The following is a 27,156-nucleotide window of genomic DNA, read 5'->3' as shown; positions in this document are numbered from 1 at the left end:
ACATAGAGAGAAGGGATAGAAAATTACTTAAATGAAATTTTTTTAAATGTTCCAGAGGAGAAAATTACACTAAATTGTTTACTTTTCAACATAACAGTAAACTGTTGTCTTGTTAATACAAAACGTGAAAGTGAAATCAAATTACCAACAACAAAATAATAAAAATAAATATCTAAGCCAATATTTTAATTAATTTTTATGAACATTTTTATAATTTGTAAAAACTAATTGTTTTATAATTATTCACTTTAAAAATTATAGTTGTTACTCAGATAAAAGATATGGTAATCTCTAAAAAGAACAATGACTTAAGAATGTATACATTTGAACAATAATTTTTATTTTAAAAAACAATAATTTTATGACATATTTATTTCATAATAATTAAGTTAATGTTTTTCTTTTCATAGAAACCAACTGAAAGATTTTTATTGTATAATTTCGTTAAAAAATATCAAAAAATAATTTTTGTTTAATTTAATCCTTCAACTTGCATATCCATTTCAAATAGTTTTCTCTAGCACAGTGTTTCTCAACGGGGGCGAAATCGCCCCCATGTGGGCGTTTTTCCATGTTGAGGGAGCGATTTGTAACAATTTATATTTGGAGGCGAAAAACAATTTTCTGGGCAATATAGTAAAACATTATATTAAGAATAATTAGATATTTTATTCATTATATTGTATAATAATTAAACAAATAACATTATACTAGTCACTAGTCTATTCAATGCAGTACGAATTTGACGTTAGCCTTGGCCCTCAGCATCGGAATTTTGAAGTGAAGGGGGCGATACTACATTAAAGGGGGCGACGATTCGTTAGAGGTTGAGAAACACTGCTCTAGCACAATTTCTGTAATCTCTTCATTCCAGGATTCTTCACTCTAAGGCAAATAGTTCCAAATGTTTATATACAAGATGTCCCATAAGTCAGGAATTATAGAAATTATGTTGACCTTTGTTTATTCTTTTACAGATAAAGCATGGCATTGAGTGAGGAGGAATAAATTCAAGTTTTTTGGCTGTAGGAACCCATATTCAGAAAGCAGTTGTTAATGAGTTATCAGTCTGCATCCAAACTGTTGTGTTTGATTGATGGGAGGTCTGGATGCATTCCATCAAAATGACTTCATTTCATTCTTTTTTACTCACATATCATGCTTTACCTGTAAAAGGATAAACAAAGATCAACATAACACCTACAGTTCCATACTTATATAAAATGAATCTACAGGTGACCTATATCAGCAACATAATTGCAAAATGTTCTTAGATTTTCTACTTTTCATATTTGTTGTTTTTAAATATTATTTTCTTATAACTTTTATTTCCTGTAATTTCTTATCTTTAAATTTTTTGTTAAATAGTGCTTTTATTTATGGGAGAATTTCTTACTTTCCTTGCACCATTATCAATATTCATCAAGATAAGAAAACAAATATTAAACTTAGAATGAATATATACATTAAAATGCATGAATTATCAGGAATGTGCCTAGTAATATTTACAAACATACTGTATATACTTATTCTTATATCAATGTATAGCATTTTTATATTGATTTAGTTTTCCTATATACAATACAGTTAGTAAATTTAACATGTAAATGGCAGTTTGTTTTATATTGTTTGTATAATTTGCACAAATTACAATTTTGTATCAATTTCACCTTTATCCAATGATGCTGATGAACTTGTATAGCTGGAAGTTTCATGTGGAAGGTTGTCTTTATCAGTTTTTTCTAATAATCTTGGAGCTGATACTGCTATTGCTGCAGCACCAATTGGAGCTGTTAGAAGAATTGAAAGTACTGCAATAGTCAGTACCTATAAAAACATTCGATTAACTTTAAAATAGAAACTCATATGATACATATTATACAATGTGATGCATACTTGTATCCCTAACTTTTCTTCTGTTTTATCGCTGCCTAACTTTCGAGCTAAATCTAATGCAAATGGACCTATAGCTGCCTGCAAAGAATCATTTTGTCATTTTATTTTATTTTTTTAATTCAGTTGTTCCCAGCTTATGTTCCACAGAACCCCTGATTTCTGCCAATAAAATTTGGGGTTACAAATAAAATTAGTTCTTGAGTTTTAATTAATAGTTTAAATCAGGCATGGCCAACATACGGCCCGCGGGCTGGATCCGGCCCATGTAATGAATTTATGTGGCCCGCGATCAATCTTTCAACATTAGCTACTCAAGTCCGAATAGCTCGATGAAGAATTCTGACGCCTAAAAAAAAAGTCAACTTGTGTGTTTAGAGTTAACCCTCCATTACAAATCTTGTAAGTACAGTGTAGATGTTGATAAAGCATGATAATGTGAAAAATATATATGTAATCTCTATCTACAATTTAGTCTCTATGGGGTGACACCACAATGAGATCTTGCACTACCTCAAAATCTTCCTAGGGAGGCCTCTGGTTCGGACTGTGAAAAAAATTTTCTTTCCAATTCGGCCCGGGGGCAAAAACTGTTGGCCACCCCTGGTTTAAATAGTTTTTCAATATATATTTAAAAGAGTTTCAAAAATTATTAATATTCCTTAGAGATAGGGGACTTAGGAACAGCTTACATTTGTGAAATATAAAACTGCATTGAGTCTAATGGTAGGAAAATCAAGTCATGTATTTGATTCTTTCCTGTGTATTTGATTATTAAGCTACAATTTGGAAAAATTGCAGACTTATAAATTTCCACTGTCATCCGTCTGTCTGTCCTTCCTTAATCTCAAGAACAGAATTAGATAGATGGACTAGATATGGAAAACTTAGGGGCAGGAGGCCCAGATTAACTATATAAAAACTTCCAGTACAAACTAGAAGTCATGTTATTTCAATTCAAAAATTTTCCTCTGAATGGAGTTAGATGGATGACCAACATGACTCTATTGCTAAGAGGAAAAGTGTGATGTACAAGGACAAAACACTACTAAAAACATTGAGAACAGTGTGATGAAAAATTGCAGCCCAGTATTGTGACAATGTCATAATAAATAACTGCTCATTTTCAAATTTTTGAATTGAAATAACATGACTTCCAGTTTGTACTGGAAGTTTGTATATAGTTAATCTGGGTCACCTGCCCCTGAGCTTTCCATATCTGGTCTCAACTCTCATCTATCTAACTCCATTCTGAAGATTAAAAAAGGAAAGACAAAGAAACAGACAACAATGGGAATTTATAAGTCTACAATTTTTTCAAATTGCAGCCCAACTAAAGTATCATTCCTGTTGGAGAAATTGTTGCTTAGAAGTTAGCAATATTCAAATACTTGAGTGTTCAATTAGCAATTCACAAAAAATCAAATGTGTTGATTCTTCCATTGGTTGAGCTCCCACCATATCTGCTGACAAATCATCTGCAAAAGTTAATCCTTTGTATTAATTATTAGTTTGAATTAATATTATTTGCTTTTCCATTATTAATCTTTTTTCTTTTTGCATGTTAAATAAATCAGACAAAATGATCAATTTCAAAACATTTTGTTAAGGTGAAAAGGGTTCTGTGATTAAATTAAGTTGGGAACTACTGTTTTAATTTATAACTTTTCAAACTTAAATATTTAAAATAAAATTTAAATAATTCAATAAAAGTATGGAAAAAGTAATATTGTATATAGCAGTGACAAAGAATTCATAATATTATTTGTATGTAATTTAAATTTACAGTTTAATAAAAATTGAATTGTATAATGTTGAAATATATATTTTTTATATCATACAGGATTCACATATAGTAAACTTCCACTTTTACAACCAAATTGGTTCCTGGAAAATTTTTCTTAAGTGATATACAGGTATCCCTTGATTAGAGTGATTAGTTAATCCCTCGAAGCAACCATGTATATCAAAATTGCTTTAATCAAATACTATACATCGGTACCTCAAACAAATTTTCAGTTAATAATGAATATTTTTGTTTTAATTTTGTCATCTGTATGAAAAGTTTTCTATGATAAAAATCACATTTGTCATGTCCACTATGAGTATTTTTTACTGTTTATATAGCATTATATCCTTTGTAAAACTTAAAAACATATATAATGTGCCTGATATGCATTTTATTTGCAGCCAATTCAATTTGACTTTACATTAAAAAACATTTGAAGTAAAGTTTTATAATTAACTTCTAAACAAAGAATGAAATAACACATTAGCAGTAATGTGTTAATTTTGCAACTATCATGATTAAACTATAATATAAATAACACCTTTAACCATCCAGCAATAAAAATGTTTAATATGACAAAAATGTTTCAACCATTTTTTTAATGGCCATCTTCAGTTGAACCAATTTTAAAAAAGAGCATTAAAATGGAATGTATGAAATACAAATTAAACAGAATCCAAAATGCACATGCGCAGTTCACCTGATTTGCATCTTCGGATTATCTATAAATAACTTACAAATAACATAAAAATAAAGCCGCCAACGGGGAAATATATGTTGATTACATCATATTAATCTGCATTATTGTAAAAAGATTTCCAGGCATAAGATAACCCTTCCGCATCTCTATGATTAATGCATCCCTTGCTTATGTGAGCCTTGTGTATCTTTATCTTTTCAAGATTCTTCACTGCTTGTTTGGAATTCATGGCTCTAATAATTTAGGCTTGATCCCAATATACCTTGACCTCCTGCTGTTTGGCAAATGCTGCAAGCACTGTGCTATCCATGTTCTTACTCACAGAGTATTTGTGTTCGTTGAGTCTTTGCTTTAACTGCCGCATAGTTGCACCAACGTAAACAAGGTCAGAGTTGAAACACTGATCTTTTATAGGTATAGAATATACTCTTGGTAAATTATTTCGCTTTTCCTTTCTCTTATCGTTTCTTAACATTCTATAGATCGTTGTATTACACCAATATACTATTCATAGATTATTACTATTAGCAACTCTCTTAATCATTTTGTTTAAAAAGAGGAAAATAATTAAGTACTACTCTTCTTTCCTGAATCATTTTGGGAGAATCCCAATTCTGATTCTGAAACTTCGTAATAAGCTCATCCACCTCTCTTCTCCGGTAACCCTGCTTCATTGCTGTCTTCCTAATGTAATCCAACTCTTTATAAGTATCATATACACTCGTGCAATGAGTATATGCCCAAAATGCTGCATATTTAATATGCCTAGGATCGATAGAATTCCTTGGAATAATAATGGGTTGATAAATTGGTTTGCGATAAATGTCTGTCCAGATTTCTCCTTCTTTGCACATGATAGATAGATTGAGGAAGTTAATATTACCACCACTCCCTTGCTCTAAATCCAATGTCAAACCATATGGGTTATTGTTGACTGTGTTTAGAAAACATTGCACGTTGTTATCATTTCTCCACAGAATGAAAATATCATCTATGTATCTGCAGTATAATATTATGTCATTTTGAAAAATGGGCAGGATATTGCTTTCCAGCTGATGCAAGACTAATTCACATAAGACAGCAGACATTGGGTTACCCATTAGCACCCCTCTTCCTTGTAGATATGTCTTTTCTTCAAAATTGAAAAATGATGTATAACATACTAAGTCAACCAGCTCTAAAATGTGCTTGTGGTATTTCCTTGCATTTTTGATGTTAGTAAAAAGGAAATCTCTTAATGCACAAAAACATGGCAGTAACCTTATTGAAGGGTATAAAGCCTTATAATCCATTACAGTCATATATTCTTTATCTTTAAGAGAAATGCTTCTCAGCTTCTCTACCAGTTGTATCGAGCTTTTAATGGAATAGGGGGATTCTTGTATCTTAGAACTTATAAACTTGACTAGGTGTTTTTCAATGCAGAAAGTAGGTGAATTGCATTTTTCAATAACCAGGCCTTGTTTTATTTATTTATTGATTAAACTATATATCTATATCAGAAATCATCCTCAGCACAAAAATAGCAAATTCACCAACATCTTATTTGCTAAGAAAAACATATCTATATTAAGTAAAGACAGCTGTTAGAGCCGCACTAATTTTTCATGTTAATCAAATCTCACATTAAACAAGGGATACCTGTATTGCAAATCAAAGCACCACTTTCCTCATAGACCGGGGATTTCCAATCCTTTAAAGAAAAATTTTTTTTCCATTAACCCCTTCAATATTATATACTAAATATATTATATATAAATATATATGCCATAGTCTCTTGCATAATTTTTAAAAACACTTCTTATATTTGCAAAGCTGTATTAACCTCCTCAAACTTTGATTGACCCATAAGGGGTCAATAACAACCCTTTGGGAAACCCTTTCAAAGAAAAAAACTGAAGTTTTATTCCCATGAAAAAATTTTGAACTTTACAGAGTGTAAGTAAAATGTTTTTGGGCTGTAATTTGAAAAATTGTAGACCTATAAATTCCCACTGTCATCCATCCCCATCTGTCTTTCCTTAATCTCAAGAACAGAGTTAGATAGATGAAAGATGAGATCAGATATGGAAAGCTTTGAGGCAGAAGACCCCAATTAACTATATATGAATTTTTGATGCAAACCAGAAGTCATGTTATTCCAATTCAAAAATTTTTCCCTGAAAGGTATTAGATGACTGGCAACTCTATTGTTAAAGGAAAAGTGTGATGTTCAGGGGCAAGCCATTACTAATTTGAGGTGGAGAGCATATATTTTAAATTAAATAAATTAAAAATGTGATTAAAAAGTCCTTTATACATATACAAACATCTCTAAACCTGGTAAGTCCCACTCCAGGTCGATTCCTTTCTTCCAGAATATTCTAAATTATTTAATTTAATTATAATTATTAAATTGAATAAGAGATGGTGCCTAACATCTCCCTCTAGTGACTAATTATTTAGAAATTAATTAAAACTAATTGTAGAAAAAGTAGCCTGATTTAATCCAGTGGTTGTTTGGCTTATTAAAACTCTTTTAAAATTGTAGCAGTTCTGTTTAAAAAAGGTTCAGCAGGAGATTTGCATATGTGAGGGCCCGGATTTAAGATTCGAATATTTTTATTCATTAGGTTAAAAGTTAGATTAAAAGTTAGGGTTAACTCCAAACGAGAAAAACAACCAACAAATTTTCTCATAAAAATCGCTCATAAAATTCTGTTCCCACGGGGATACTTCCTTGTAGGGGATGAGTTAACCATTGTGTCATAATTTTGTCACTTCTCCCGCTATTGGTCAAAGAAGATCATCACCTGTGATGTATGTGGGAAAATATTGAAAACATAGCCCCCATATAAAAGGAAAATGCGATGATGACACAGGAGGAAAAACAGTTCTTTTTCTATACTGTGAGTGTGCTGTGGATTTACCTGCCTCTCGTCGCCACCGTCTTCAACAGACTTGGAACTTTGACTGATTCAAACTTTGGACTAATTTGAATTACAAACTTGGAAGGATGAGCCCCGGATCAACTTTATAACAATGTAACCAGAGGTATTTTTTTCTCGCGAGAGTATGTAAGCTCTCTCTCGATCACAACTAATTTACATTTTGTCAACCCCGAACTTATGAATCAAACTTATGGAATCCCGTGAGGAAACTCCAACCTAGATTTAGGAAACACTTATCTATATAACTGTTCAATAATAAACGGGTAGATTGTTAATGAACTTGGATTGGTGTGCATTTCTTCCACCCTTATCCACTCCATCCTGAACCCGAATGAGAATAATAACTCCTCCATTCCACCGCGTATCTATTCGCGACGGAAATGATAGATTGGTGTCAGATCCTGACGTGAAATAAGGATCTAGCGATCCTTAACGTTAAAACCCTTCCGCTCAAAAGAACCCATCCTTTAGACAAGCGAGACCGGACCTCAAGGTCTTGAGTCGAGTAAGAGGTAGGGGAGTCAAGAACTCATAAACATCCTACCCCCGATTAGTCTCTCACATATCTTATGTATTTAAACAGACTCTTGCTACAATTTTATGGGACCTTTTCTCACAAACGAGAGATTTTTGGACACACATTGACTAGACCTTTTTTGTTTGTTTTTATGCATAGAATACATCTACCAACTTTGGGTACACATTTTTACATACACTCTGTGTAATAATATTGTAGTAAAATGTTACATAAAAATGGCATGCAATATTTAAATATGAATTTTCATAGTCATACTGGTAATAATTTGATATTAATCATAAAAATTGAAATTTTAAAGCAAAAGTTATTTTACAAAATAGAGATTTACTGCAATTGTTTTGAAATTTTTGCAAATTTTAAGTATTAAAAAAACAATGAAAAGATCTTGCAATTAAGCTATAAATAAAATTATAATTACATAAAGAAAACTAAATGAGATTCAAATATATTTTAAATTTTAAAAATCTTATTTCTAAACATATATTTTTGCATTAAAATTATTTTTGAAAGATTTTATTTATTGTTATATATAATGGGAGATTTACCTGGACTGTAGCTTTGGGAAGCCAAGCTATTGCTATAAAAAATTGTTCACGTAGAGACAAACCAGCTTTAAATACAACAATGAATGAAGTTAGCATTCGAAAAACCAAGGCTATTAGTAGTACAGCTATTCCAAATCCTTGAGAAAATAAATAAATAAATCTTTTAAATTAATTCTAATATAAAAAATTTTAAAGAATATTTGTTTAAACTAGTTACAATTTACTATATTATAAAGGACATTATAAACCTCTAATTTAATAAAATTTTTAAACTATTCTTTATAAGTAATATATTTAAAATTTCATAATAATCTAATTAATTTTATAATTCTAATTACTGATTTATAATTACTGGTCTTGACAAGATTACAGAAATTGTGCAAGAGGAAAAAAAGCAAATTGAAATGATTATAATTTATTGACTAATTTTTACTAATTTATTGACTAATTGACTAATAGTTTTACATTTAAGTAAAACTATTAGTATTAAAAATTCAGGATTTGTTATCAAGTCTAAATATCTAAACATTTCATTTTACATGCTATAGTTCAGCTAAAACAAAACTATTAACAAAACTTTGGTGTAAAGCAGACAGTTAGGTTGGCATTTTGTATTAATAACAAGTAAGTTAAACTTTAAGTATAAGAATAAATGAAACAGTTTAAAATATTCTAAAAGAAAAGAATAATCTAAAGCAAGATTTAAATCTGTAACTTCTGTTAACTGTATTCAAGTATTGCCATTTATTCTATCTGACCCTCCATCAGATTCATTAATTAGTGCAAAAACTGGATATACCACTTACAATTAATTAAAAATACACCTAAATCCAGTAACAAAAAACAAATTTAATAAAAATGAACTCACATTTTCAATCTTATTTAAAGACATCATCAGGTTCTTAAGACAGAACAGAAAATAACTTTAAAAATACAAACAATTAAACAATGTGAATCATATAACATATCATATGTCCAAGGGTTGAATATACAAATTGATTAATATGTAATATAAAAATAGTAAAATAAAATATCTAATGAAAATTAATTCAAATAAAAATGTGAGGAGTCGAGTCTGAATGTTACTTTTATTTTCAGGGTTTTATTTAGTTCTTGTTATTATTTATTTTGGGAACAGTTTTATTTTGTTAAAGGACAAATCTCCACATCCAACCCAGAAAGAAAAGTCTAAATTTTAAAAAATAGTAACTCTTACCATGTCTGACACCTATGTTGCCTACGTTGCCATGCCAATCTACAATGGCATCTCAAATTAAGTGATTTCCAAATCACAATTAAAGAATAGTTCCTTAATCCCAATTGTAACTGATTCTAAAAATCAGAATTGTTTTATTGAAAAGATCAGAAAAGATGAATATGTTCAAAAGATTGTAAAAAAAAAAAATAATAATAACAATTATGTTAGACTAAGTATGTAAATGAGCTGGAGTAGCACAGCTGTTTGTTACATCACACTAGGGAGTATAAAACCCTAATCAGACTGAAGAAAATTGAGGTGAAGCTACTGTAAACAAAAAGTGAAGTTTCTGATCTGTGATAATATTCTTTTAGTAATTTTGTAAATAGTCTAGTTTTGTATTACTTGACAAGTTTTGTAAAGATAGTCTTAAGAATAGTTGTTAGTTCTAAGTTCCCAAGTGTCAGGAAAGTTTTGTGAATTGTTTTTTGTTTTGTTTTTGAACAGATAAATTTTCATTGAGAATTTTATAACTTGTATAATTCTTGTTTTCTAATGCTTTTCATATTTTATATTAACAACAATTGTACATTGTTGGTCTTGATTAATAATAAATCTATTTATTTTTTAATGAATTCTTCTTCTGGTTCCATATTCATTTCTGAATGTAGGACTAGTATTATAACAATCTCAATTGTGCTTCACGTGTTAGTTCTTCTGCTTTCTTATTATTCCATTCACATATATTACCTAACCAACTTTTCCTTCTCCTTCCTGGGCTTTTCTTTCCACAGATTTTTCCCTCTAAAATATTTCTCAAAATTTCATATTTACTTCCTCGGATGATGTGGCCAAAATACCCAGTCTTTCTTCTTTTAACTGTATTTAAAACTTCTTTTTCTTTCCCCATTCTTTCCAAAACTTCCTCATTTGTTATTCTATCTGTCCAAGATATTTTTAAAATTCTTCTATATAACCACATTTCGAATGCTTCAAGTTTGTTTGATGAATAGTCAAGTATTTATTTTTGAATTTTTTTACTGATAACATTGATTGGTAGTTCTTTTTGAACAAATTCATTTGTGTTTGCCCGTTTAAAAGTCCAGGCCTGGCACCAATCAACTCTCATTTTCATTTTTGGTTTATGTAACACCATAAATGTTAAGTTAATTCCAGGTATTGAAAAAGTAGATGTTATAAAAATAATATACAAAATGAATTTAAATGAAAAGTATGTTACATAAATGAGTAAACATATAACAACAGAAGGTTAAAATTAATAAAAGTGTGACAATAACAAATAGACAATAAATTAAACTAGGTAACTTCAAACAAAGCCCTCCACAGATTTGACACCACCACCAGATCTCTGCTTCTAGATATAGCTAGAAGCAGAGATCTTAGAATATTTTCTTCTAAAATATTCTAAATCATTATTATTATTATTATTATTATTATTATAGTCTTGATGGAATGCTTCTTATACAATATATATAAAAGTGCTTAATGCCATGCCATGCCAAAGTCAAGACATACTACAGAAAATAAAAGTTTTGTTTATGTACTGTTTGTGTATGTATTTGTGTAAGAATTTCCTGACTATGTGACACGTATTTAGTATGGCAGTCTTCTGCAGTGTGATGTATGTACTTTTATGAAGCCCTAATGTTTTCAGACTTTTGTATACTGTATGTGGTATAATGCTTGTACAAGAAAGGATTATTGGTACAATAAGTATCTTATTCATTCTCCACAGACACTTTATTTCATGGGTGAGTTCTGAGTATTTACTAATTTTTTCAGTGTTTATTTTGTATGTTGCATTTTGAAGAACTATGTCTATAATGTATGTGATTTATTTTGTTTGTCAATGAATGTGATGTTGGATTCTGTTGCAAAGGATTGTTTTGTATTGTTTTGTCTGTGATTTATAGCTTGATCATAGTATATTTTATGTGTTGTTTTCTATAACCATCTGAGGTGGTGTGTATTAGTTTGTTTGTATGCAAGCTTTTGATACATTACTTCATACAATAGAATCTTGTTTTAACAGACTATGGAACAATGGATTTCTTGGAATAACAGATTATTTTACCAAGTCCCACCAAATCAATGTAATTTTGCCTCCTTTTAGTGGATCTGTAACTTGGAATAAGGGCTTTTTCTAGCCCTATCCATTGTAAACTTTGAGTTTTTTTTAAGTTTAAGTTAATATTTGGGTGTTTCCGGGAATTTGTAGAATTTGATGATGCACTCGTTACATCTGGAATACATACAGTACAATTGAAGAATTGTACAAGGGGAGTCAGTAGGCTGATATGATTGAGGAGGAGCCATCTAGTGAATATTTTGACACAGGTCCAAGTGCAGTGCTGAAATTTAGCAAGGTCATTGAGTCTTTCCAAGTCATAAAGACCTTCCTTACAAGTTTCAGAATAAAAGAACAGACTGTACTATATATGACATAAATATCAAACAGTGGTTGTATTTAATAGGCAGAAAAGCGGCATCAAAACAAACTGAGATGGACAAATTTTTTAACAAATTGTGAATTCGAGTGAAGTGCTAATGAGCTATATGATCTTGTAACATGTGTTTCTATAGACTAAAGAACAGAGATCTCGAAAGATTAAGTACTGGAATATCTTATATGTAGTGGATTAAAACAAAAATTTTTTCAAATAAGATATTTTCCCGGATATGTGGAAAATCCATTGTCCATGATACAGTATAATGAATTCTTGGAATAACGAATAATTTTTGACTGCCCAAGCGACCCATTAAAATAAAATTATACTGTATTTGTTATTTGATTATGTCAATGTAAGTAGTCATCTTATAGTCATGTTTAAGTGACAATTAAATAATTGATATCTGAAATAGAAGACAAGTTGAGAAAATTGAGTCTTCTAAACTTAAGATCATTGTGCCTCCTGATGTCTCTCCAAGAATCATTGTTTATTTAGTTCAGTGTAAATTAGTACTAACTGTTCATAAGTTATGCAGTAAACATTTGTTTTGTTGTTTTAATACATTGACTATATAAATTTGTAAGCATCTGGGGATTTTTCATACTAAAAGTAAATAAAAATAATAAAAAACCTTTAACTGACATTGACTCACTTAATAAAAAATTAATGAGATGTTTGGAAAAGTAAATAAATCATAAGAGAAATATTTGATATATAAGAGAGACAAGAGCAACTTTCATAATCAAACTATATAATTTCTACATTATAGGCTATGTAACATGCATATAAGTCATTATTTTAATGCAGAATCATAACTTTTCACAATACATTAGCTACACTATATTCAAAATCATTAATTTCAATAATTAAGTACTAACTCACCAACAGTATCACCTTTTAAGTCTTCAAATTTTATTTCAGTACCAATTAATCCAAATAATATTGGCTGAAACAGTAGCCACAGATTACCCAGAGTAGAACTGACTAAACTCTATAATTTGAAGAAAAGCAGAACAATTTTTCTTCTTTAAATATGAAATTTTTGTGTGTGTGTTTATATATATATATATAAATAAATAAGAATATTAATATCTATATAAAAATTTAATAATAATAATCTATATAATACAATTTTAGGAATAATATTGCTTTATATATCATGGATTCTTAAGATTTTCACAAACCAATTCACATAAGTTTTACCTCATAAATTTCTTATTTTAAAATATTTTCAAAAATAATTTACCCCATCTTCAGAAAACAAAATAAAAGTATTTTCCAAAGACAAAGATAAAATTTCATAAAATATTTTAATAAAACATGTTGTGGAAAAATTTTTATTAAAGTAAAAGGAATATTTTTTATTTATTCTCTTCTTAGGAATTCAGTTAAATAATAAATTTTAAGTTTTCACATCTACTGACTCCATGGAGAATGAAAGAAAATTACAGAAATGCTATATAAAGTATAGGAGTCAATATTTATTAATGGTCACATTGAAAAAAATGGAGGTTGTCTGAAGTCTGTTATATTGTATTCAGTGTGATTTCCAATACTATTATTTATCTTTTTTAAAATTGCACCTTTATACATAAATTTTAAAATTAATCTTCAGGAAAGTGTGTTTTTAAAGATTTTATCTTTACTACAATCAATAAAAAAATGAAATTCAAAATCATAATACAGTCAAGTCCACATAAGTCAACACCCCAAGGGGAAGTGGAAATGTGTTGAGTTATCTGATATGACGACTAAAACAAAGTTGAAAATCAACCACAAAACTATAATTAGGAAAATACAGTAGTGCTTTTACAGTACAGTACATGTAATGTATCTCTCTGACTATCCATCACTGACACTAAAGTTGGTTTCTACTCCAAGTACCTCAGCAATTTTCATCGCTTTTTCTTTCAGTATCAGCCCTGAAACAGGAAGATTTGATAAACCAATTTGCTTTAGCCAATATACTAGAGCATCTTTGACATCTTTATATGGTGACTTTCTCTGGCATTTTAAATATTAAAACTTTTAAATAAACATTATTCACATAAAAGTGTATGAAGTTATAATATATTAATAGCTCCAGTCTATTTTAAAGATGATTAATTGTTTTAAACATGATTTATTTATATTAATTCCAAATATAGGGAAACTACTCAGTTTTTAAAATACAGAAATACAGTAGTTATTATTGTATAAGGAAACAATAAAAATGCACTTTTTATTATTTTACATGACTCATATGAAATGAAAAGTTTCTTTATTGATCTACTTTTCTACTTTCCTCTCGTCATTCTTAAAAGTATGTATCAAACAATTGAAGTTTCTTAATTTTCCATACAATGAAATCCAACAGAATATCAACAAAAATTGATTTTGGTTTCTATTGCCAAATTATCCAGAATGTCAGTATAAACCATAGCACTAAAAGTCTGTTTCATTGAACAATTAATACTATAAAAAACAAATCCAAATCATAATCCTTTCCCTTCAAAACTTCACAGTTGGCACAACTCACTCAAGCAAGAATTCTCCTGGCATTTGCCAAACATCTGACAATCTAATGGATAAATCTATCTATTAAATTGCCAAATGGTGGACCTTGATAATTTACAGAACATGTTTCCATGCTTAATAGACCAATGATGATAAATTTTGTTATTCTAGTTGATGCTTGGCATTGTTTGCAATGATCTGAAGAAAAACAGTCATCATCTGCGTATTCCATCCCAAAACTGGCACTTACCTATGCAGATTTTACGACTGTGGATTACCTTCTATCACTAACTAAACCACATCATATGATAATTACATCCACTAATAAGATAGGATGTCTGAATACTTTTGATAATATAGTATATGTACTGTAAAATAATAAATAGTTCATTTTTATTGCTTCCTTATACAATAATAACCATTTTAAAAACAGAATAGCTTTTTCTCCATTTGGAATTAACATAAATAAATCACATTTAAAACAATTAACATATTGGAGAAAAATAGACTTGGTAAAAATAAACACCACAATCAGACATTTGAAAAGTTTTTCAATATGTTACAATGGGCTAATATTCTTGTGCAAATAATTATATAAAACTTGACAAAAATATATTATTATTACTTTTTAAATAAGATATAATTGTAATCATAATGTATTTATAAACCCTAGAGATTGTCTTTAGGTTTTTAAATAGGCTAGCCTTCAGCAAACACACCATATTTTGTGTCAGATCACAAAGTTAAGGGGCTTGGACATTTGAGAACAAGATGGAATTATTCCTATTCTAGATTAATATTCCTAATCTTCCTATTTTGGAAGATTAAGAAAGCATATTCAGCCATAAAACAAAACCAAATCAGAAAAACAGTGATCCCAAGTGGACTAATAATACTGAAGATTGAAAAGAAACACTCTAGTAAAATATATTTTGATATACACAAGCCCATTTTAAATAAAATATAAGATTTAAAAAATAAATATTTGATAGATTATAAGATCTTTCAAGCACTTATTTTTTTTTTGGGTTTTAAATCAGTTAAAACGCAATAACTATATTATCATTTATACTTTTTACTTACATCTTCATTGCTAAATGATTTTTTCCTCCACCCAAAAGCAGCAACAAATGCTAAAGTTAAACAAGCAAGTGCTCCGATACCACCAAATTTAACTGCGCGCCCACCAAACATCGCAAACATTCCTCCAAACAGAAGTTCCAAAATTCGAAATAAATTCACTTTTTTCTATTGGAAATATACAATGTAATTTACAATGTAATTATACAATACAATTTACAATGTAATTATTGATAAATTTTGTATTTTAACATATAAGCATAACTAAATTATAATAGAATTATTGATAAATTCATCTAAAAACTTTCTGCTCATGTTTAATTTTAATTAAATCACAAATAACTAAGATTAAGAAGTAAATCAGAAAAAAATAATAAATTTGAATTAAAAATATAGATGGTTTATTTCACAATATAAAAAATATAGAATAAACTAAAATGTCTTCAAAACTTCTGTTACTTTTTTATATCATGAAATATACAATCTGCCTTTTTAATTCAAATTATGTATATTTTTAAAGGTTTTGTCTTATCTGAACTTTTTAACTGTTTTATATAATGTTGCAGAGGCATAGCTTCTAATAAAGGGTTGTCTCTGCAAAGTAAGGACTGTTTGTTCCTGGTGATTAGACATGACAGAAGTTTTGAAAATGTTTGTTTCTTCTATATTTTTTATATAAAAATTTACTTTTCAATATTTCAAGCCTATAACCAAGTCAATTTCGAAATATGAAAATTTTCTCATTCAATTTAAACTTTCATTCAAAATTTCTCAAATGTACTTGGTCAGGTATGAAACAAACATCAGATATACCAGGCACTTCATGATACCTGATTGGATTTTACTGTACAGCACAGACTTGGATGTATTTTGGAATTTTTAACTTCTCCTCAGCCAACCATTCCTATTATCTCTATCAAATTATAAATTTTCATTTAGATACCAATAAATCTGTAATTTCTCTTTACAATTTGGGACAAGTTACATACTTCAAGTTCTATGAATCACAAACCACACTCATGTTGTAGTTCCTTACATTGAAATGTTCTATATCATAAATGTCTTATATGGTACCCTTAGTTATCTATCTTAAAATTAGAAGTTAAACTATCACTTACAAGCTTCATACATAAAAACCTTTCTATTTACTCTTTTTAATATTTATACAAAGTAAAACTTTTAAAAAATAATATGAAGCTGTTGGGAACCACATCCAAAAGTTGTGTTAGCACCAATATCAACACTCTACAATAATACTTTTAAGGTAAACTTAACCATATCCATTCTTATTGTATTTTTGCAGAATGACTGGCATGCTGCATAAAAACAGGGAAGACCTGCACGCTGGAAATCCTCAATTACTGGCGTCCTGGTTAAACTGTGGCTAAAATATAAAATTAATCAGATCTAATAAAACTAGTTGTTAATTAAATGTTAAAGAAAACATTCTTCCGAGTACAATAAAATAATAACATTGTTAATTTGACTGACTTAAAATTAGGTAGAGAGTTTTTATTTACAAGACAATAAAACAATGCATCCTCTAGAAGAAAAGGATGTACAACATCACTTAAACCAGTATGCAGCATTTTCCCAGGATAAGCCAACTTGCTGGTTTTTACCATATGGAAATATCTGATTTCATGGTCTCCCCCAGATAGACTGGCATGCCAGTCATTCTGAGAAAATACAGTATTTATACTCTACCAATAACTTGCATAATTCTACACCCAAGATTCCAAAACACAGAAAAAACAAACTTTTACACATCTTGTTCAAGTTTAACTATGCATGTTTATTTTTAAAAAATCCCTCTCATACATTACTTATACTCATGCTTAAATTTTTATTCAATGCATTGTGTGTCCTTAAAGTATAAACATATTCTTTAAATTCTATTTTATAAGCATTTATTTCTTCTTCCAAGATTTTTATATTATTATTATTAATTTTAAATTTGCTTACACTACAATTGTCAAATAAATGCTGAATTTTATCTGTTTTGAATCGACTTGATGCTCTTTAATTTTTCATTTTAATTTTCTGTGTGTTTCACTTCTATAAACTTTTTTATTTTGACAAGTACAAGGTAATAAATATACATTTGATTTTTCCAATTTATTAATTTTATTTTTTTTACCTTTTTTTTTAGATAATTTAGAAAAAAAATTAAATAAGGTTGACATTAATTGTATCTTAAATTTCTCTAATTAATTTTACTTTTCATTTTTCATATATTCCTGCTAACAGAGAAAAAATATATTATAAAGTATAACTGTATAAAAATAAATATTGTTATTTTTCTGATTTATTTCTTTAATCATTTATAATTTACTCTTAAGATTAAAATAATAATTAACACATCACTGCAATATAGTATTTTATTTTTACTTTTCCAGCTGTTGTTATATATATATAACAGAAGGAAAGTATAGCAATTGGTCAAAAAATGACTCCCTAAGATTTTTACATTTTTGGATTCAGAAGACCTAGAAACATTGAGGAATGCAAAAAATATTCAGGGGTTTTTCTGTATGTATGGATGTTAGTGTGTGTGTGTGTGTATATAGTGCTGTGGCATTGCAGCACTCTCCCCCTCCCTGCCAACTTAAACTGTAGGCCTACTTTAATGTACTACATTATGTAAGGTATATATTTGTAAGACGTGATAAAAATTATATACAGTACAGTTTTGTATTTAATATATTTTTCATAAATGATCAGTTATCCAAAAAATCAGTTATCTGAACAACCCCAGTCCCGAATTGTTTCGGATAATTGATGCTCTACTGTATTGGGAGATAACAAGCTATACATTATACTATATGAAAAAATGAAAAACTGACTTACAAGAAGTAAAGCAAGAAGTTTAGCAGTGCTATGAAGCAGACAACATAAATGAACCATTGTAACCCAATTAACTCATTACCCTATCACACTGCCAGAGCCATGGAAATTGATTGTGGACCCTACAACTAAAACCTCCCAGTCCACCCTATATCTTCTTCTGATAAAGTGCTTTCAGTTTAACAATTTGTTTTTTCTCCCTTTAGCACTTGAAACTATATAAATTGATTTTCTAGACTTCACATTACATAGATTGGAAATTTAATAATGAGAATTATGATATAATTTCATAAAAATACAAAATATTGAGATTTGTGGACAGCAGTATGATAAAATAAAGTGTGCCTAATGTCTATGCATGATGATGTCCAAATCATCCAAAAGATGTTGCTGCAATATTTGTTTGAGATATTAGTGTTTGAACTGATTGTCCTAAACAATATTTTCAGTTTGTACAATATTTTGTATTGTTTTTTTGCTTTTTGCCTTAACTATTATTAAATATATCTACTAACTTAAGGTAGTTATTTATATTAGGGCTTATCACATCAGTGAACATGAATACAAAATTTCTTAAATTTAATATATATTTAAGTTTTCATAAAAAAGAGATTTACTATAATTAAAACTTTCAATATGTACAAAATATGTAAAATACACCCAAAATGCATTTTGGACTCTTCAGTTGGTGTTTTAATTAAACATATGAGAGTATACATAAAAGTTATATTAAAAGGTTGTAATAAGAATAAAGACAACACAATTAAGAAACAGGTGCTATCTCACAAGTGCAATATAATAACCAAGCCAGCCATAAGGAGTTAATTGGTGCTTCTGAAGGATTGACTGACACATTACACCTTGTAATTTTTCCTCATAGAAAACTCTGCCCTCTCCCCAACCCAGACCTCATTTAAGCCAAATCTCTCCAGATCTTGGAATTTAGAAAAAAATGGTGGTCTATAGTTTTGTTTATAATATAATCATTAACTCACATAAAATTCCTATGGATGGATTTGTCAAATAAATAATTTAACAATGTTTTCTATAAGTGTAGAAAAAAACATCTTAGTATTTTCTAGCTTAACATCTCATCTTCAGAAGTAGACAAAAATACTAAACTCAAACACACACACAGAAATCCAAAAGTTTGAAAAATGTGAATGGTTGAGAACACTTAAGACCATGGTCCCCACATCCTACAGCAAGGCCCCAGACCAGGATCATTGGTGAGCCCTCTTTCCCTTCCCCTCCTCACTTGAACCCAAGATCTTAATGGTGTGAGGCAAGGGACCTAACCACTCGGTCCCTGTGGCCGCTTTGGGATATGGTAAGGCAGCTAAATGACAAAAAATATTATTTTCATTCACAAATTAAGCAAGCATTTACAAAAACATAGATTAGATTTATTAGAGACAATACAAGAATTACACTGATGAATTTTACAATGACGAACATGACATTAAAAACAAAAACAAAATATGAACCAACACAAAAACTGAAAGAATGACAGAAATATAAAAACAAAGCACATCAACAAGACAAAACCCAAGAAACTATCGATTAAATTATTTTGCAGTATTTGGAAGATATTGTTCGGCTGTCAATTGCCATAACTGTAAATGGAAAAATTCTGATAAAAGTTTTTTCAGCTTTCCTCGTGACTCAGAAAGATAATTTTTATACTTTTATAATTGTTATATTAAGTTAATAATAGTAGCTTAGAATATTAATTAAATTATGTCAAGAATTAAATATTCCAATTAAATTGAACTTAATAGTTATTTGATTATGTCAATGTAAGTAGTCATCTTATAGTCATGTTTAAGTGACAATTAAATAATTGATATCTGAAATAGAAGACAAGTTGAGAAAATNATGGAAAAATTCTGATAAAAGTTTTTTCAGCTTTCCTCGTGACTCAGAAAGATAATTTTTATACTTTTATGATTGTTATATTAAGTTAATAATAGTAGCTTAGAATATTAATTAAATTATGTCAAGAATTAAATATTCCAATTAAATTGAACTTAATATTCCACAAGAAAATCTAAGCAAAGCAAAAAGTACAAGCTGGCCATCTTCATACCAGGCCCCTATGAACCCAGGCCACCTGACTAGTTCTGGTCAGTCACTACCATGTGGGGGCCATGCTTAAGACCTAAACATTAAATGATATGATATTATGATACCCCTTTCACCTAATTTTTCATTGTAAAACTTATGACCAAGGACGTAATAAATTATTACAAACAGTGTTACAGGAAGATCACAACTGGCTGTCAGACATAAGTCCTTATTTCACATATACAAAGAACTTTACAACTTCATTCAGAGCTCAGGAGCTCTGGATGTTCAGGGAGCTCTGGATGTTCAGAACTCTAACAACTAGTGCTTTACAAGTTGGGATGTGCAGTTGCTGAGTCACAACAGGACCACACTTTTCTACACTTCAGTGTTTTCAAGGCCCTATTCAAGTTATGTGTTTGTGTATAGACTCAATTGTTATTCCAGACTCATCAAGACTGTTGTATACAAATGTTATTTACTGTTGGGAAAAGACAGTGACCTGTCTAATTCTGTATTCGGTAATACTTTTGTAATTTAAATTCATATACATTATGTTTTTACATATATTCATTATTGTATTCACCCAAGAAGGGTGCTTCAACTGTTGCTGTATTGTATATATGTCTTTTGTATTAATTTTGTAAATTTGTTTTATGAATAAAAGATCAATGCAGTCACCCATCAGACTTCCCTTTTCATCCCCTTTCCTATCTCGCTTTATTTTTCCCCCTCGCCTCTTCTCTTAATCCCTTTCTCTCCCTCACCTTTTCACCCCAGGCAATACCTATGAGTAGTCCTGGGCCTTCATCACCTTTAAGTTATAATCTAAGTTACAATATATTATGATACTCCATGATAAAATTTACTTACAAGCAAGAAAACACACAATGTGACAATAACCAATAAAAAAGAGTCACATAATAAGTTTAGCAAAGGGTTCCTGTACATCTTCCACTGTGCCCTCTGTATTTATCATGTGTTTATACTCTTATGCCATAGATACCATTTCCATGTGTTAGGAAGAGTTTCTGCATCTTTGACATTTGATTTTGTTTATACCTTTTGTTTTTATTTATTTGGTAACCCTTTGCTTATAATGTGACTCCTCCTTTTTTTGGTTATTATCACATTGTGTGTTTTCTTGCTTGTAAGTAAGTTTTATCATGGAAGTCCATAACATCATAGCATTTAAACTTTAAATTTTAAGTTTTCTTAACCATTCATAATTTTCAAACTATTGGAATTTTATGGAGTGTTCAAATTTAGTATTTTTGTGCTACTTCCAAAGATGAGCTGTAAAGCTCAAAAATACTAAGGCATGTTTTTTGAATTTTTCTGTACTCTTAGAAAAAGCAGTGCAAATCATTTCTTTCACAAAAATAATTGTTATGAAGAAAAAATTATGTAAGGAAAGATTTCAAGACATTTAGTTTGCTTAGAAGAATGTCTTAAAATGTATTTAAGACTATATATCAAGAGACTTGATATCTTAGTAAGGGTTCCCTATGAAATTATTTATTTATTTATTTGAAAATCAAATGTTATCCTTCAAAACCAAAACAGACAAATGTTCAATATTTAAGTGTTTTCACAATATGTAGCAAGGCCATAACAAGCACAACTAACTCATTGCATTGTCAAGTCTAATTTGTGGCATCATTGAACTCCTCATGCTGTTTCTTGCAAATAAATTTTTTCTTTGTCCACTTGGTATAAACTGATATGAAAGGGACCTAATAAGTCCATACTCGTCTCATACAACATAAAGCTACTACTGACTGAACTACTACTCATCCAAACTAGAATATTTTACAAAAATATGTCAACACCTTAAATTTCCAGCAGCAATAGTTTTAATAGCACATTAATGTCTTTGGCTATGTATTAAAACAATGTATATGGAATATATAAGGAAAAACACACATTTACAAATTTGAAAATAAGAATAAACTTTCTAAACGATCATATAGAATAACAAAATTATAACATTTACGAAAATTCAATCATAGAAAAATATACGTATTTTTTTAAATCAAGAACTGAAACTAAATCCAATTAGCATTAACAAGACTCGACACTCTGGGTGTTCTCTTTCCATTAAATCACCTCTGGGTGAAAGGAGAACACCCAGAGAGAATAAGCTCGTTAATGCTAATTGGATTTAGTTTCAGTTTTTGTTTTAAAAAATACATATATTTTTCTATGATTGAAATTTAAAAAATTTTTGTTTTCTTGAAATCTTACAGAAAGTTTGTTCTTATTTTCAAATTCATAAATGTGCATTCTTCCTTATACATTCCATACACATTGTTCTAATGTACAGTTCAGTTCATGTGATGATGGTCAATTAAAATGATCAAAGATGTTAATGTGCTATTAAAGCTGTTCTTGCTGGAAATTTAAGATGTTGATAATTCTGCTATTGATTAAATGTGAATAAAAATGATGATAGGAAGATGTAAAATATCAAAGTAAAATTTAATCAAAAATACTGATTTTAAAAATCACACTTAAAACTTCAGATATAAATTTAATACATTAATAAAAATAAACATATATAAGAAAAATAGCAGAAAACAAATACTTAATACTTCTTAATATAATTTTATGTAAAAAAAGGAAATTTCTTTGAAAGAGTAATAAAATGAAATCTTATGATGATAAAATTTTTTCATCAAACAAATTATTTTAGGAAAATACAGCCCCCAAACTTTCTTCCAAAAACCAACCAAACCATTTGATCTATCATACAGAAAAATTTTAAGGTAAAGGAAAAAATATATTAGAAAGATATAGAATTAAGTTTTTATGAAAGTAATGAAAACCAGATTTGAATTCAGAGTGTCATTTTTCTCATCCACAAGCATATCTTTTTAGGATAAATCTTTCTCTTCTCACTGATAGAAAACATTAATATCTTAACTATTTAAATTAAAAATCAATTTGTTCAGTTCTATTAAATACATTTTCGTTCCCATAAATATAGTTCTCAAGATGTTTTAGATGTAATAAAACAAAAACATTTGAAAAAACTAGTTTTAATTAATTTTGAGTAATTTAACTTAATTAATAATTTAATTTAATTTAATTTAAAAATTTAATTAATTTATACATTTAAAAATATATAGTTTTCTTATTATATAAAATGTTAAAGTTATCATATATTTTCAAAATTACAATTAGTTTTATTAAATTTACATAATAAAAAAATAGTGTATATAATTTACATCTGAATCACCAGGAACAAACCACATAATCCATCCCAAAATGCAACCATACACAATACCAATCACTGCTTCTAATGGACCTTTGGCAATATTCCAAGCTAAACTTCCTATAAAAATATGTTAATATAAACAAATTAATTATTTTAAATTAAAATTAAGGTATTTAGTTCATACCAGTAGAGAATGTAATTCCTAAAACAACACCAAATCCTGTTATCGCTAATATATCATCCACACTTGCAGCTGCAATCACAAGAGTGGGTATCCCTTTATTAACTCCTAATCCTTTTTCTTCAAGCAATAACATACTTGGAACAACAACAGCAGGTGATACAGCAGCAATAACAAATCTGCAATTGAATTAGATTATATATTAAATATTTTTGAATCAAAGAATCAAAATATAGTAAGAAAATATTCAATTTTTATTTCATTAAGTCAGCAGTGTTAAAACTTTTTGATCAATGAGCTGAATTGCATAGAGAATAGTTAAATCATAAAGTAGTGCTTACAAACATTTTTACACATTCCAAATATTCCAATTTGAGACAACACGCATGCTTATTTGAATAAAAAAAAATATCAAATAACAAAGTTTGCACTTAAAAATTGTGAAATTTTGTATGAGGGATTTCCCAAATTCTCAAACTGTGTTAGAGAAAAACTGTTGTACAAGTGCTGTGTTGTATGAGGAATACCTGTATATTATGCTAGCTCAATCCCAATGTCAGCCCAATCCCCTTTGGTAGCATAGGCCCATCACTCCACAATTCTCTCTTCCATGTTGCATTTTTTTTATAATAATTCTTTGTATGAATAATTAGAATACAGTAATACCCCAAACTTATGCGATAGGTGGGACCGAGCGGTAACCACGTAAGTCGAATTCATGTAAATCGGGGTATAATTTCGCATATAAATACATACAAATAATTTTTAATTGGGGCCGGAGACTAAAGAAAACAATAATTTAGAAAAAAATGTTTAATAAAATCTTAGATAATACATATGTATAACAAATTAGGCCTATATTATTTTACAATTTTTCACATTTACTTGATTATCACGCCATAATTTTAACATTGTTTCCATCTCAGCGATAATACCGTGACGTTTACGAATGATGCTTGAATTTAAAGATTGAGCATTTTTCACAGCTTCGAGAATTTTTTCTTTGCCTTTTATAATTGTTCTGACCGAAAATTCCGGTAGATCAAACTTCTTTGCCAATTCACAAATTTTCATTTTTGTATTGAAGTCTTTAATAATGGGTACGTTCGTAAAGTCAAACAAGTTAAACGCGTTAGTAACGAATCATTCGAAAAGTCTAACCAAATAGGAATAACGATGACTTCATTCTTGCTTAACTCGTTCGACTTTACAAACATACCCAATGTTAACTTTACATTCCAAAGATAAAGTTTTTCTTTTCTTGTTTGATGCAGAAGAATTAGTTCTACTTCGTTTGGATGACATAGTAGAGTCTCTGTAGATATAACAAACACAGAAATAAATAACACAAAATAAATTGTAGCTATGTGTGGATTCTGCGCGACACATCCGAACATGTAAATTGAACAATAGTGTGGGGGGAGTGAGTAATCAAGGGTTGCGTGGCGCTCAAACAAAAGATGAATCGACGAGATTTGAAAATCGTGTAACTCCGGGTTCGCGTAAGTCGGGTTCGCGTAAGTCGGGGTATTACTGTATTTTTTAAAATAAAATTGTAAATTAAATACAGATTTTTAAAATTAGCAGTTTTAAGTTTTAAGTTTTAAAAATAATCTGAAACTTGTCAGTAAAATAATTAAATATCTGTATTAGCTGTGAAAATGTTAAAATATGAAAGGTTCAACAGTGTGTGGTCATGATTTATCTGATCTGATTTTAAAATTTCATAATTGTTTAATTTATTAATTTCCTGTAATTTCAATGTATTTTTTATAAATATCTCACCATAAACTGGAACCGTATATTCGCAAATCACACCTAAATTCAAACTTTCCAGCAAATAAGTCAAAAAAAAATAAAGATCGAACGTTTTCAGCCACTATTTATAGAACAGTTTTTTCAATTTGTATTTCCTGAGGAAGGCCGATAAATTTAGTGGCCAAAAATATTCAATCTTTATATTTTTTGACTTATTTGCTGGAAAGTTTGAATTTAGGTGTGATTTGTGAATATACAGTTCCAGTATTTTTTAAACATTGAAATTCATAAATTTTACATAGGAATAGTTTCACTTAAAAAATTACCTAAAATATTTTACATTGTTTATGCAACAATAATAATAAACAAACTGTTGTTTAAGCATATTTAACCTCTCATCATTGTAGTTTCAAAAGCACATTAGGAAATTGTATAATTATAAAATTTCTATTTTTTTTATCATCTACTCATATGACAGATTCTTCAAATATCCTTATGGACCAAATTAAATTGTGCAATGAGCCAGATCTGGCATGCATACTTTAGTTTGAACACTACTGCATTAAATTACCAAATAAAAGATAAAAAGTGTTATATAATATTGATTAATTTTAAAGGTTTACTTACCCAAGAATGAAACCCCATAACCAAGGGAATTCTAATAAAAAGTGTGAAATTATCGCTATAGTAATGCATTCTACTATACATGGAGTGAAAGCCAAGCGAAAACATGCTCCACTTAATTTCCTAAGTACAATAGGATCTAGACCTAATCCGGCCCGTAACAATATGATGACTAAAGCTATACTTCTGTAATAAAATTTTAAATTCAATACAAATATTTCCATTATTTTCAATATTAATAAAACAAGAAAATCACCTTAGATCTGATGACCATTTTGGATTTAAATCTTTTGCAACGTCAATATATGGTACATTTTGTAAAATCATCCCCATTATAAGCATTCCTAGAATGAATTAAATATATAAAAATAATTTAATTTAACAAACTATACTTAGTTTTACAATATTACACAGAGGCTTACCTAACAATGGAGGTAATGTCAACAGTGAAACAATTTGTCCGCCAATGTAGCAAACAACAACGACAACAACAAGTGCAAATATTTCACCTCCTGGTAGTGCTAAATGATTCAATAAACCCCATAATGATCCCCAAACTAATGAAGTTGATAATATTAATCCAAACCACGATAAAACTGACGGTGATAATAAAAATGCCTTTAAAAAATTTTTCTTCTTTGATGAAAAATTTGCATTAGATAGCTGAAGAGGTGACTGTTGTTGACTAGGAGGTGTCTGAAAATCTAAAAACATGTAAATATATATGCTGATTTTATATAANTTATTTTCTAGGAATTATCATATCCACAGACTCCAAAAATACTAGCCAATCAATGACTTTATTTTACCCAGATGCAT

General features: G+C 29.0%; 1 protein-coding gene across 1 annotated transcript; it reads right to left on the bottom strand.

The window, feature by feature from the left end:
• Positions 1-721: 721 nt before the first annotated feature.
• Positions 722-27,156, bottom strand: LOC111632946 (sodium/hydrogen exchanger 9B2-like). Its single transcript, XM_023377470.1, has 11 exons — positions 27,147-27,156; positions 26,760-27,041; positions 26,594-26,681; positions 26,341-26,523; positions 23,959-24,134; positions 23,785-23,891; positions 15,644-15,808; positions 12,947-13,055; positions 8,396-8,532; positions 1,897-1,974; positions 722-1,827 (listed from the first exon to the last, which is right to left on the bottom strand). The coding sequence occupies exons 1-11, from the start codon at positions 27,154-27,156 to the stop codon at positions 1,648-1,650; spliced, it is 1,515 nt and encodes a 504-aa protein (XP_023233238.1). The 3' UTR covers positions 722-1,647.

The sequence above is a fragment of the Centruroides sculpturatus genome, unplaced genomic scaffold, assembly GCF_000671375.1.
Source record: "Centruroides sculpturatus isolate CEXI.00-Female unplaced genomic scaffold, Cexi_2.0 scaffold110, whole genome shotgun sequence".
In the NCBI taxonomy this organism is placed as follows: domain Eukaryota; kingdom Metazoa; phylum Arthropoda; class Arachnida; order Scorpiones; family Buthidae; genus Centruroides; species Centruroides sculpturatus.
The sequence above is the reverse complement of the archived record's forward strand: the minus strand, read 5'-3'. Positions and strand labels throughout refer to the sequence as shown.

Bases quoted from the DNA above. Each gene is read 5' to 3' on its own strand.
- LOC111632946 (XM_023377470.1), bottom strand. The intron at 24,135-26,340 runs GTAAGTAAACCT...ATTCAATTGCAG, and splicing joins TTATGGGGTTTCATTCTTGG to ATTTGTTATTGCTGCTGTAT. The intron at 13,056-15,643 runs GTAAGTAAAAAG...TTCAAATTATAG, and splicing joins AATCATTTAGCAATGAAGAT to AGTTTAGTCAGTTCTACTCT.